Genomic DNA, 14,855 nt, shown 5'->3' with positions numbered 1-14,855 from the left:
TTGGTTATTTTTTGGTCTAAGTGCATTTGCTAGAACCTCCAAGAAACACTGAAAATGAATGTTCCTGCCTGAGTCGTCATTTTAATTCACCAAGTGGGTAGTTAAGCTTGGTCAAATGGTCATTATCATATCTGAATAGTTTTCTACTATATCTTTTTTACCTACAGCTTATATTAGAAATGACTGCTGAATATTAGCAAAGGCCTTTTTAGCATCTACTTATCTGACCATGTAATTTTTCTCCTTTAATTTGTTGAAATGACTTATGCTAATAGACTTTCTAATTAAGTCTCCTGTAAATTCCGAGAGTAAATCCTACTTGGTCAGTAGCATAATTACCCACTGATACGCTGCTGGATTCGATATGCTAATGTTGTACTTACAATTTTTACATCTATATTCACAAGTGAGAAGGCCTATAATCCCCCACACACTTTTTTGGCACTATTTATGAAATTTGGGATATTAAAGCTATGCAGAAATCATAAAATAAACTGAAGATCTTTTCATCTTTTTCTAGGGCTTGGACTAATTTAAATAACACAGGTGTAATCTGTTTGAAAATAGTAACAGATGGCATGCATTATTGAATGTTTTATTAGCTGTAAACACATTACATGTATCAACTCATGTAAATAATAATTCAGTTGTGAATTCACCTTGTCTTTTTCAACAGACCTCTATTCACCTTTCTAATTTCTTCTTTGTTAATCTCCAAGTTTTCCACTTTTGGGAGAAGTTAATTTGGTTAATTTGTATTTTGATAGAATACCATACATTTGCTCGCTTCAAGTTTGTTTATACAATGTGGAGTCTCATTATTCTTTTAAACTCATACATGCCTATGATTCTGTCTCCTCCTTTCTCACTAATCTCAATTTTAATTGCTCTCTACTTATTTCCTTAATCAGACCAAAGAAGAGTTTATCTTATTTTCTTGTCTTTACAAAAATCAAGTTAATAAATTTAATTATCCTTTTGTTTTCTGTTTCTTAGGTTTAATGTTTACCTTTGTTGTTTCATTTTTCTAACTTTCTTTTGGTTTATTTTGTTATTTTTTAAATTCCTTTAAGATGTGAACTAAGCTCCTGGGCTAGTCATTAAGCTTTTCTCTCTCATATCTAAATCTTCTCTTTAAATTTAGCTTTGAAATACTAACAATCAAACAGAACACATGAATTCCAACTGGATCCTGGATCAGAATCAATCAGTTAATTAATTAAAATAAACTATAAATTTGTTTTAGTAATTGGGGGAATTTTATATGGGCAATATATTAGATGATATTATTTGAATTACTGTTTATTTCTGAAAAGTGATGATGGCATTGTGGCTGTTAAGACTCTCCTTATTTTTAGGAAGTGCATACTGAATTGTTTAAGCATGAAATGTTATGACATCTGTAACTTATTTTTTAATAGGTTATGAGATGAACTGTTTCCCCACAAAGAATTCATATGTGAAACCCTAACCCCAGTGCCTAAGAATGTTGACTGTTTTGGAGATAGGGCCTTTATAAAGCTAATTAACTTAAAATAAGGCCATTATGGTAGGTGCTAATCCAATCTGACTAGTGTCCTTATAAGGGGAGATTAAGACACAGGGAGAGACACCAGGGGGACACACACAGAGAAAGACAACCAAGTGAAAAGGCAGCAAGAGGGTGGCCATCTGCAAGCCAAGGAGAGAGGCCTCAGAGAAAACAACCCTGCCAGTAACTGATCTGCACTTTTAGCCTCCAGAACTGTGAGAAAATAAATTTCTGTTGTTTAAGCCAGGCAGTCTGTGGTATTCTGCTATGGCAGCTCTAGCAACCTAATACAAATGGCTCTTGGGGAAAAAGGATAAATATAAGGAGAGAGCAAAAGCAAAAATGGCAAGATGTTAATGTTGCTGAATCTAGGTAGAGGGTATATGGATGTTCATTACATCATTCTTTCAACTTTTATATAAGTTTGAAGTTTTCCAAAATAAAAAGTTTGGGGAAAAATTTTTCACTGGGAAATTCATACACACACACATACATGTAAGTTTGTGTTTGTTTGTTAAAGCTGCCATAACAAAATACCAAAGGCTGGCTGGCTTAAATGACAAAAATGTGTTTCTCACAGTTCCGTAAGGTAGAAGTCAAAGATCAAGGTGTCTCAGGTTTGGTTTCTTCTGAGGCTTGCAGATGGCTGCCTTCTGGCTGTGTCCTCACATGGCTCTTCTCTGTGTGTGCCCAGCCCTGGAGTCTTTCAGTGTACTCAAATTTTCTTTTCTTATAAGGACACCAATCAGATTGGATTAACTTAATCGCCGTATTTAAAAAAAAGATTTATTATTTATTTGTTTATTTATTATTTAATATTTAAAATATATAATAAATTTTTATTTATTATATATTAAATATTATTTATTTGTTTTGCTTATTTATTTTATTTTTATTTTTGGCTGCTTCAGGTCTTAGTTGCGGCACTCGGGCTCTTCGTTGCAGTGCGCGGGCTTCTCTCTAGTTGTGGTGTGCGGGTTTTCTCTTCTCTAGCTGTGGTGCACAAGCTCCAGGGCACGTGGGCTCTGTAGTCTGAGGCACACGGGCTCTAGTTGAGGCGTGCGAGCTCAGTAGTTGTGGTGCATGGGCTTAGCTGCCCCATGGCATGTGGGATCCCAGTTCCCTGACTAGGGATCGAACCCACATCCCCTGCATTGTAAGGTAGATTCTTTACCACTAAACCACCAGGGAAGTCCCATTTACCTCTTTAAAGACCTTATCTCCCGGGCCTCCCTGGTGGCGCAGTGGTTGAGAGTCCGCCTGCCGATGCAGGGGATACGGGTTCGTGCCCCGGTCTGGGAGGATCCCATATGCCGCGGAGCGGCTGGGCCCGTGAGCCATGGCCGCTGGGCCTGCGCATCCGGAGCCTGTGCTCCGCAACGGGAGAGGCCACAACAGTGAGAGGCCCGCATACCGCAAAAAGAAAAAAAAAAAAAAAAAAAGGGCTTCCCTGGTGGCGCAGTGGTTGAGAGTCCGCCTGCCAATGCAGGGGACGCGGGTTCGTGCCCCGATCCGGGAAGATCCCACGTGCCGCGGAGCGGCTGGGCCCGTGAGCCATGGCCGCTGAGCCTGCGCGTCCGGAGCCTGTGCTCCGCGGCGGGAGAGGCCACAGCAGTGAGAGGCCCACGTACCACAAAAAAAAAAATAAATAAATAAATAAATAAAAAAAAAAAGAAAAAAAAAAAGACCTTATCTCCAAATGAGATTACATTCAGAGGTGGTAGGGATTAGGGATTTCCATATATGAATTTTGAAGGGACATAATTCAGCCCATAACCAGGTGTTTTCTCATTATCCTTGCCCTTACAGTCTTAAGTCTTTAAATCAAAAATTTTAATTCTATCATTTCTTCAATACTTTTCTAGCTATTTGTTTCCCTTTCTATAATTTCTAGTATGTTCAGGATAGGTCTAAAATTGTCTTCCAGGTAGCCATGAGTTAAACATAAGGATTTATACTTTTTGTGTGTGGTTTTTATTATTCTGTATTTATTTATTCAACTTGATTTCTTAGGACAATGATGTAGCCCCCAATCATAGCTAACCTCTTTATCAGTTTGTCTCCTAAGTTTAGGAATTCAGAATTTATTTTTAGTTCCTAAAACTACATTTGTGGGAACTTCCCTGGTGGTACAGTGGTTAAGAGTCCGCCTGACAATGCAGGGGACACAGGTTCAAGCCCTGGTCCGGGAAGATCCCACATGCCGCGGAACAACTAAGCCTGCATGCCACAACTACTGAGCCTGAGCCTGTGCTCTAGAGCCCATGAGCCACAACTACTGAGCCCACGTGGCACATCTACTGAAGCCCACATGCCCAGAGCCCCTGCTCCACAACAACATAAGCCACTGCAAAGAGAAGCCCACGCACTGCAACGAAGAGTAGCCCCTGCTCATTGCAACTAGAGAAAGCTTCTGCACAGCAACAAAGACCCAATGCAGCCCAAAATAAATGAATGAATAAATAAATAAATAAAAGAAACTAAAAAGTACTAAAAAGTGACAAGCCTTGTAAATGGTTAAACTATCTGAACTAGATTAGCATATTACATAGACAATTTAAAGCTAAGTATTTTGAAGGCAAATCAATAGCAAGACTTTTTAGAAATGTGTACATTTTCTACTCTGTGGGTAAGTATAAATCATGCTGTGACACTCCTAGGCAAGATGTATGTGATGACCAAAAATCTACTGATTATGAGGCAACCAAGATACAATGATTTCTTCAATGCTTCAGTATAAGTAGATTATTTGATGCCCTCTACAGTTATAACATGAAATTAAATTATCTTTTTTCAGTGATACTTACCCAACAGCATTGTATTAGAAATGAAAATATACTCAAGGTTTCAGGTTAAATATGTGCTACTTATTTATGCTACTGCCTCTGGTTATCTGTTTTTATTTGTGCTACTGCCTATAGCCCAACTCTGCAAACAAAGATACAAGTCAGTCTTTGGCAACTACCAAAAAAAAAATTATTTTAGTCAAAAATCATCAATAGATGATAAAATCAGTGGGTGAAAGTTTGATAAGCCCATGGCAGAGCAGAATAATCTAGAAAAAGAAATTAGCATGTTGCTTCTTGATTAGTCAGCATCCCAAAACATCAGGTATTTTTCATCATCACAATAATCAAATTATATGTACCTATATAAAGTGAACCACCTTACTATCTCAGCTGTGAAAAGAAGCTATTATCACCAAACATTAATAGGTATGTAGAAGATATTCAGCGAGATAAAGTCTTCTGAACTACTAACATAATGTTTGGTAGAGTAAGTATAATACTTAATAAATAGTGGGTATCACTAGTGATACGTATATTCAAATTCCAAATGAGAAATGTGATTCTGCTTGAGGTTGGCATTGTTGCAGTCCTATATCTGAGCAGTAGTTTAAGAAAATCATCTTAATCCTGAAAGCAATTAACTTCATTCTCATATATACCAAAAGGACTAATCATTACAAGTAAAACAATCAATCCAACATTGTTGAATCACTTTATATAAACATAACACAGAAAAACAATCACATTCTTGAGGTAAGAAATCACCAAAGGGATAACAAAGAAATTCTGAAATGAAAGTGAAAGTTTTTAACTTACTGACTAACTAAATCAGATCCCATCTTAGAGCCATCATCTGCCTCTTCTTCCATATCAGAGTCCATACCATTGTCACCTTATGAATGACATAAAAAAAATTGAAAGCATGCTCATAAAATGTCAGAGTGATTTAATCATTATACAGAAAGTGTCATGTATAAAGTGACGATTAAAAAACTTGAGAGTTGCTGAAAGATGACATTTTTAATTGCTTATATATAAATGCCTTATTAGGTATTTGTCATTGCCTTCCCTTTATCTATTTTATAAATGTACAAAATATATATAAGCAAGAAGGTGTATACATATAATACTTACAAACTATACACACATGTATACATCTATCACCATTTTACATTTTAAAAAGGTGTTATCTCTGGAAATTGAAATTCTCCATTTTTTTGTTCCTTCTCTTATAATGCTAATGCTAATATCCTTGTAGAGTCCAAAAAGAAAAGCTTTAAAATCCAAACTTCTACAGGTAACATATACAAAGAAGAGTCTTACTTCAGACAGACAGAAATGTTGGCAATTCTTCTAGCTCTGCATTTGGGTCTTACTAGAGCAGAAATGGTATTCAACAGATAATTAAAAGCAGAAAGAATATAAAGCAGAAAGTTTTTAAATATTTTAAGAGAAGGCTTTGCCTTCTCAATAAGTAATTTTTTATAGTATTTTGGGTAAACATTTTTTATTTCATTTTTTTATTGTGCACAAACTTAATGTTCTTACCTACACAACTGATTTGGAGAAACCATACATACATCAAAAAGTCCATTCCTGAGATGCTATTCTGATATGTAAACTATATTTCTGTACAAACAGAGGTAAAAATACTCAGTGATTACCCAATAATAAAATTAAAGTAACAGTCAAGTTAAAAAAAAAAAAAAAGAATACCCTCAGGATTTATGCTAAGTATAGTATTAACCACTAAGTTACCAGAAGGTAGAAATACGCATTCTTACCCTCAAGAATCTTCAAGATTTTTTTTTCAGACAGGAGCTCTAACTGTTCCTGGCACAGTTTTTTAATTTCTTCTATTGAACAGTTCTAAAGAAAATGACATTTTAAAAAATGCATTTACATAACACAGCACCAATGTAAACTAGAAAACAGCAACCGTTTAAAAAAAAAAAAGTCTGCTTAAGCAAAATCCTACAGTAAAACAAATTAAAAGCCACATAAATTTTTTTCTGGGATGAAATGTAAAGACCTGCCAGTTAACATGTAAACATTATAATTTATAGAGTTTTGATTTGGATATATAAAGTCATGTTTATTATGACAGAACAAACTGAAAAGTAAGTAGGTGCCCATATATTCTTAACAGCAGCCTACTTATGTTAGGTAATACCTCTAAAGGCTTAAATATTCAAGTCCTAGCTCCATACATCTTAGATATATATGACGTTGGGCTTAACTTGTCCACGGCTTTTTTTCCACATCTGTAAAATTAGAATACCATGTATTTCCCTGAATAATTTTCAGAGATAAATACATGAAAACATTTATGAATTTAATGAAATATAGGCTATTACCAACTATCACTGCATACTGTTACACAGCAGTACACTACTTCTTAAAGCACCAGAAAGAATCAGTATACCTCTAACTTAGTTACTTAAACTGCCTGTATTTAATAGAATAATTTCCAGAAGGTCAAAAAATTCCTTACCTAAATATAGTAAAGTACCCTATTTCTTCCTGGCAAATTTTTAAATATACAAAGCCATTTATGGTTCTACAAAATCCCTTCTTTATATCTTCTTGAAGTAGCTCATATTAGTTGAAAACATCCGATTATAATTTCCATTAAGTAAAATGATTGCTATAAAAAAAGTGTTTGTATATTTCTGTATATGTGGATAGCCTGATAATGTATGTAATGAAGTACCTTTAACACATCAGGAAGCATCTTCTGTAACTTCTTCTCTCCTATGATACAGAAACACTGCTGAAGCATTTCTTTTTTGTCTGATATATAGAAACTAACTGGTTTTAATGCCACAGTCAGATCTAATCCACCTTCTTCAAGGTCACTGTGCTCTGCCAAGAATAACTCTTTTTCCAGAGTTGGCAAAAGATATTTTGCTTCCTAAAATTAAGAGACAAAGAACCATTAAACAATAGAAATATGTCTATAATGTCATACATTTTCATTTAATAAAATCTTCATTAAACATTTCCAAATTCTTTTTTTGCACAAATTATTTATTTAAAACCATAGGAAAGATTGTTTAATTGCTCAGTATTCTTTGAAGTTACTCTCCACTCTGTAATTATCAATAAATTGAGAAAAAGTGAAGAGATAATATCCTAGGACACAAAAATGAAAATATACTCAATACTGAATGATTTCCTACAATTTTAGACTTGTGGAATACGATATTCCTCCAGTAGACAATTCACCCAAGAATTTTATGTATGCGTTGTCATTCTTCTTAATTCATAAAAAGAAATGGGATAGCAGCAAAAATGTTATAAACCACAAATATTATATAATAAAGTATCATTGCTTACCAGAAGCTATTGTCATTTTTTAAATAAAGATTTCTTTTTAAAAAATATTTATTTATTTATTATTATTATTTTTTTTGGTGGCATTGGGTCTTAGTTGCAGCACACGGGCTCTGTAGTTTGCAGCACGCAGGCTCTCTAGTTGAGGCGCATGGGCTCAGTAGTTGCAGCGCGCAGGCTTAGTTGCCCCGCGGCGTGTGGGATCTTGGTTCCCCAACCAGGGATCGAACCTGCATCCCCTGCATTGGAAGATGGATTCTCAGCCACTGGGCCACGAGGGAAGTCTCTATCATTTTAAAAACTGTTATATACCTAATGATATTCAAAGCAGGCAATTAATTTAAGGCATTTCAATCAATTTTACCTCCTTTCTCCCAAATCTATCCAGTCTCTCCAAATCTACTGCCATAATCCTGATCCAAGGTACCATACTCTTTTTGCCTAGATTACCTCAGTAGCACTTAACTGGACTCCCTACATCTAATCTGAGGTCTTGCCAATCTGTTTTGTATATTGTCACCAAAATGGATTTTATAAAATGCAAATATACTCATCCTCCCTATTTACTGATACAAGCTGTCAATGACTTCCCACTGTTCTTAGGGTAATATAGCCTATTAGGTCCTTCGTGCTCATTGTGTTCCAAACACAACGACCTTGTCTGAACTACTCAAACATAAGGTGTTCTCCCTTCATTTCATACAGGCAGGGCTTTTGTACACACTGTTCTTCTGTCTAGGAGAGTCTTTCTTCCCCACTTCCCCATCACTCTATACTCCCAAGATCAACAAACTCAAGTATCAATTTAAAAGTCATTTCCTCAGGATAAGTCCCTAACTATATTATTCAAGTAGGTTTCCTTTTTATACTTTCTAACGCAACTGTTTAAAATGCAGTTTAAAAACAAGCTAATTTTAAAGAACACTATGATAATTACACTGAAAAAGCAAAGGTTAGCTCTTGTTCTAATGGCTCACAAAGCAATTCAGGTGTTGGCAAGGATGTAAAGGAACTGAACTCCCATAAGGTGCTAGTAGGAATACAAAATAGTGCAGCTGGTTTGGAAAACGGTTTGTAGTTCCTTATAAAGTTGCCATATGATGCAGAAATTTCATTCCTGGATATATATCCAAAAGAAATGTAACCATAATGTCTGCACAGAAACTTGTACACAAATGCTCATAGCAGCATTATGCATAATAGCCAAAAGTTGGAAACAATCCAAATGTCTATATCAATTGACAAATGAAATAATTAAATGTGGTATTAGCCACACAGTGAAATATTATTCAGCTACAAAAAGAAATGAAGTACTGATATGTGTTAAAACATAGGCAGACTCTGAAAAACAAATATGCTAGGCGAGAGAGGCCAGACACAAAAGATCACATATGATTCTATTCATATAAAATGCCCAGAACAGGGAAATTTATAAGTCTATAGAGGGGACTTCCCTGGTGGCTCAGTGGTTAAGAATCCGCCTGCCAATGCAGGGGACACGGGTTCGAGCCCTGGTCTGGGAAGATCCCACATGTCGCAGAGCAACTAAGCCCGTGTGCCACAACTACTGAGCCTGCGCTCTAGAACCGCGTGCCACAACTACTGAAGCTGGCACGCCCTAGAGCCAGTGCTCCGCAACAAGAGAAGCCACCACGAGATGCCCACACATCGCAACAAAGAGTAGCCCCGCTCACCACAACTAGAGAAAGCCCGTGCGCAGCAACGAAGACCCAATGCAGCCAAAAAAAAAAAAAAAATCTATAGAGATAAAAAGTAGATTAGTGATTGCCTAGGAATAGAATGGGTGTATGGGTGTAGGGCTAGTAGGGATGACAGCTAAAAATTACATATAGGGTTTCTTCTGGGGATGATGAAAATATTTTAAAATGGACTACAGTGATGGTTGCACCACTCTGTGAATATACTCAAAAACCAGTGAACTGTATACTTGAAATTAGTGAATTGTACGGTATGGGAATTATATCTCTATAAAGCTGTTAACAACAACAATAGGGAATGCAATACACAACTAATATTATGGCACTATTGGAATTTTGTGATGTTCTCTACATGCCTAATATATAATGACTTTTTTTTCTTTTACAAATACAGTTACTTCTCATGAGAAGTACCGTTTAGTTCTGTATGCAAATGCTTATAGAATCCTTATTATTGGTCTCCCCATAATAATAAAGAGTACTAAAGACATGGAAACTATTTAAGATAAGAATGGTGATATCCAAAACTGAATCGAAAAGGGGTGGAAAAATGCATAGATCTATAACTATTGAAGAATTTGGGGGAAAAAAGATGGCAGTTAAGAGAAAAAAAACCAGCCCTAGAAAAATCCACCAGACCCCGACAGCTGTATGGTCCAACAGTCAAGTTCCGACATATCTTTGAGAAAAAGATATAAACTACTCTGGAACACACCAAAAAAAAATGCAAAGCTTTCCCAACTCAATCCATAAGGCTACCATAACCCTGATACCAAAACAAGACAGGATAACTACAAAAATAAAAACAATAAGCTGATTTAACTTAAGAACATAGGCACAAAAGTAAAAATACTGAATTTCAGCTGAGTACAACAACCAAATCAACAAATCAAATAGTATTTATCCCAAGAATGCTGAGGACAATTCAATATAAGTTAACTCATCAATAAAATTACATAATCAGATTAAGAATGAAAACTACTGATCACCTCAACAGAATGCCCTAAAGGCATCTGATAGAACTCTACAACCCTCAGAAAACCACAAATTAAAGAAAATGTCCTTAACTTGATCAAAGGTATCTTTCAGAACCTATGGCAAATACACTTACTGGTGTAAAATTAGAAATGTTTCCACTATGGGAAATGTTTCCACGTGGGAAAAGAATGACTACTATGAACGCTTGTGTTCAACACTATACTAAAAGCTTTAGATTAAAAAGAAAGAAAAGGACTTCCCTGGTGGCAGTGGTTAAGAATCCGCCTGCCAATGCAGGGGACATGGGTTCAAGCCCTGGTCCGGGAAGATCCCACATGCCGCAGAGCAACTAAACCCGTGCGCCACAACTACTGAGCCTGCGCTCTAGAGCCCGTGAGCCACAACTATTGAGCCCGTGTGCCACAACTACTGAAGCCCGTGCGCCTAGAGCCCGTGAAGCGCACCGCCATGAAGAGCAGCCCGCAGTCACTGCAACTAGAGAAAGCCTGTGCACAGCAACAAAGACCCAACGCAGCCAAAAATAAATAAATAAAATTTTGAAAAGGACAAAAAATAAGAAATATCAGGGCTAAAAAAGAATAAATATATGTACATGTATAACTGAAGCACTTTGCTGTACACCTGAAACTAACACAACACTGTAAATCAACTATACTCCAATAAAAAATTTTAAAAAAAAAATTTAAATAAATAAAAGAATTATCAGGGCTGACGAGAGTTAATAAACAGGCTGCATATCAAACTATTAATGGGGAAGCATAGAGACTTCCATGATTTTCCCTTCATTTCTGTGTTGTATACATTTAAAGTATGTATTCATGCATTTGTTTTATAATGTAAGCAAATTTTTTTTACAAACGTTAATATCTTGCTAGGTCGATGGAGCATAAAGAACATGGCTTTTAATAAAGATATTGCATTCAAATGTAGGCGTTATTAACAAACTGTGGCTGTGGGTGGACTTCCTTAACCTCTTTGAGCCTCAATTTTCTCATCTTGTAACGTGGAGGAAGAGAGAAATAAAGCGCGGCTCGCAAGGGCACTGAAGGGTAGTTCCTGACCCATACTTTTCAAGGAGACTGAGGAGACCACAGGAGTGGAAAAAGCCAAAAGCAGTATGAGTCAGACGATCGGTAAATTCGGAAACTTTAAGTTCAAGACGTGGAAGTGTGGGGTTCAAGGGAACTTAGGAACGTAAACTTCAAACACGGGACCCCTTAGGATCGCAGCGCTAACATGATATACCTCCGGCTCCGCATCCCGCTGCTACATTCCGCTCCTCGCCCACCTTCTTCCGGAAACGCAGCCGCTTCGAGAAGAGGCGAGAAAAGCACGCACGCACCTGCTGCAAGGAGCCGGAGACGCTGGCAGATGAGTCAGTGCTCCTCCGCTTACGGCGCTCACCGCGCTCCACGCTGTTCCCACCCCAGCAGCTGCCGCCGCTCCCACCGCCAGTGACACTTCCACTCAAGCTGGTGTTCCCACAGCAGGTGACGCTCCCGCAGCCGCTGGCGCTCCCGCAACCGCTGGTGCTTCCACTGCCGCCGCTGGCGACGGCGGGAACCGGGTCCGGCGCCGCGGGCGCCGCCGCCGCCTCCTGACCGCTTCGTTTGCGCCGCTTCTCCCGGGAAGACTTCTTCCCCGTCATGATCCCTCTGCTGCAACCATCCGGGGAAAGCCCGCCGCTTCTGGATCGACCGAAAGCCTACCGCAGCAGTTAGCAGCGGGCACGGGGGCGTCGCAGCTTTGACGTCACTTCCGGCCGCATCGCTGACGTCAGGAGGCGTTTCTGGAGGCGGGGCCGGAACCAATAGCGCTGCCTCCGCCAGCCGAGGAGGTAGGCTTGAGTTTGCGGCAGGTGAGCAGCGTGGGTCGTTTTTTGTTGTTTGTCTTCATACCCCTACAAAGGGCCGAAGGCGGAGCATTACAACAACTCTTTGCCTTATTGATACTGTTTTTCTATCTTTGTCTATATACAATACACAGTAAGGTAAAGGTATATTGTTTGATTCTCCAGTGTCATTTGTCTTTCAGTTTTTGGTTGACACTAACAACAATAAAGAAAATTTAAGGGAAATCTCATTATCATCATCACGTGGATAGATTTTTTTTTTAATGTATTTTAGGGAGTTGCACAAGAGTAGGGTCTTCTGCTTCTTTGTTTTCCCCCATTAACACTACTCTCTGGGCATGATTCCTTTTCACTCTAAAGGCCCTTGACGCTTGTATTTATTCTTTCTCAAGTTATTTAATATTCAAATACTGGCGCTTAGGTTGTTGACAGCCTGGCACATTGACAAAAAAATGCCGCTATAAATAACAAGAAAAAATTTACATTATTTTGTACTCAAAAAAAAAGAAACTGATCAAAGGATATAAGCATCTTATTTTTCTTCTATTTAATCGAGTTCCTTTGAAAAAGAAGGGCTGAACCAACTTAGAATGTCATGCATACACTGAAATCTTTGTAAGAATTTGTTCTAACACATAATAATAGTAGTTTTAACTTGGATTCTTGACTTACAGTGTTGAATACTTTTCCACTGATTGGAGCACTGTTTCCTCATCATCAAGTAGTCTGGTATTGTTTAACCATTTTTCTACTAGAATAAGTATAGCGACCTGCTAAATGTAAATTAATTCTTTATGTTGGGGAAAGGGGAGCAGGAATAAAATACTATTGGCGTATTAGTGTTGCTACCTTTTCTCTCTTCCTTCTTTCCTCATAAACTGCCGTTTCACACTAGTTCTTGGTTTTTTGAAGGAGAGGAAAACAAGAAGAGTTTAGGAGTGGAGGTCACCAATAAGGAGATCCCAGACCATTTTTTTTTAAAGGGATTTGAGGCAAGAAATGCAAAGGAAAAGGAGCAGTGCGTGAAGGCAGCAATGGAAAAGAATGGAAGAGAATTTAGGGAGTATTTCCGGAGATTATGTATTTCCTGCATAGAATGCATGAGGGACAAGAAAAAGACGAGTGAGTTTTTGAAAATAGATTATGGGTCATAGTTTTATAAATGTTAGCTTTTGTGGGCTGCTGTGTGGGATTTTTGGATCTAAACACAAGCCAGGTTTTAAAATCAGAGATCAAGAACACATAAAAAAAAGTGTCACCTTTTGGCTTCGGTGGTCTCAGCTGAGGCCTTTAGCCACGGAAGGAAAAAAGGTAAGGATAGGGCAACACTAGCTGGGTGGTAGTAATTTTCTAACTTTCATTGAGGTGACAGAAAGCAGTTGAAAAAAGAAACCTCCCTTTGACCACATTCCCTACCTGTCTCAGTCACTCAGCAACTATTTAGTAAGTGCCTAAAACAAACCAGATTGCAGGGGCAATCCCAGGTCTGGGAAAATAGCTGTCTCCACTCCCCATTCCACCCTTATATTTGCCTTCTAAAGTCAATGCTGAGGCCAAGCCCACTGTACCCTCAGGAGTTCCTTATTGGCCTCATTAAGTCTCATGCCTGAAAGGAATGGGAATATTACAGTATATTCACAGACAGAATAAATACATAAAATCAGTAACATGTAATTGTGACCTTGTTATGAACTGAATTATGTTCCTCCAATATTTATATGTAGAAACCCTAACTAACCCAATATAACTGTATTTGGGGTAGGGAGTTTAAGGAGGTAATTAAGCTTAAATGAGGTCATGAAGACAGGGAAAGGGCTTTGACTCATGGTGTGAATATGACAGAGACATCCAGGTTGGCTTAGAGTCAGTGAGATGCCACTGTCTTATTTAGGTTGAACCATATGAAATTGCCTTTTTTCTAAGTCAAAACTGGTTGAATGGTGACAGTTTCATATGGTTCAACCCAATATTATAGAGCTTAAGAGGCCCAGCACTAAATATTGTTATGAGCTTAAAAGCTCTGCAAGCAGATGCAGGACTGCTTTTCTGCCCTGGAACAAATATACGGGAGGGTGGACAGAGATTGGGATTTATATGCCATTTTCATAACTACTCTTCAATGAGTTCACCCAGTGAGCACTAATCACAGTGATTGGCTAGGGACAGGATGCATTAATGCTGGGGCCAATCAGTACTTCGCTGGAATTTTATAAAGAGACATTAGATGAGAATTTTGCTCTTTCATCTTAAATGATGAACTATAAGGAAGTTACCTCATAGCTGCTAGTTGTCATGTTCCCTGTCCTGGGAAGGATGCTAAGAGAATGAGACCAACAAGAGACACTTGCTTGAAACAAGACACAGAAAGTGTCATTTTTCATCAGTGAGCCAATAATTCTTTTTTTTTTTAAAGCTGATCTGTTACTTTCTGTCACTTGCAACCTAGAGTCCTAATTAATACAACTTACGACATGTAAGATGTTCCAAGAACAGCATTTTTTTCTGCTGCCCCATATCTTCCTAGAAATATACCCTCTGAGACTATTCTAAAACCCCACCTCCACTCATCTTAACTACATCTAAGATTTCACTTCAAGTATCACTTATTTAAAACCCTTCCAAATCACTTG

At 37.8% G+C, this 14,855-nt stretch overlaps 1 protein-coding gene across 2 annotated transcripts in view; it reads right to left on the bottom strand.

Annotated features, from left to right (window-relative positions):
• The window catches only part of CAAP1 (caspase activity and apoptosis inhibitor 1), a 51,217-nt gene extending 39,060 nt beyond the window's left edge, over positions 1-12,157 (bottom strand). Inside the window, exons 1-4 of one of the 2 annotated variants that reach the window (XM_082628438.1) lie at positions 11,716-12,157; positions 7,034-7,234; positions 6,105-6,189; positions 5,137-5,212 (exon numbers count right to left, since the gene is read on the bottom strand). In XM_082628438.1, the coding sequence (XP_082484564.1) occupies positions 5,137-5,212; positions 6,105-6,189; positions 7,034-7,234; positions 11,716-12,021 (668 nt within the window). In that variant the 5' untranslated portion in view covers positions 12,022-12,157. Of the gene's footprint in view, positions 1-5,136; positions 5,213-6,104; positions 6,190-7,033; positions 7,235-11,618; positions 11,695-11,715 lie in introns of those variants that run through there. The other variant, XM_082628439.1, reaches the window with a different exon arrangement.
• Positions 12,158-14,855: the final 2,698 nt, after the last annotated feature.

Source organism: Mesoplodon mirus (assembly GCF_964341445.2).
Source record: "Mesoplodon mirus genome assembly, chromosome: 1".
Classification (NCBI taxonomy): domain Eukaryota; kingdom Metazoa; phylum Chordata; class Mammalia; order Artiodactyla; family Ziphiidae; genus Mesoplodon; species Mesoplodon mirus.
Note: the sequence above shows the minus strand (reverse complement) of the source record. Positions and strands in the feature narration are given on the sequence as shown.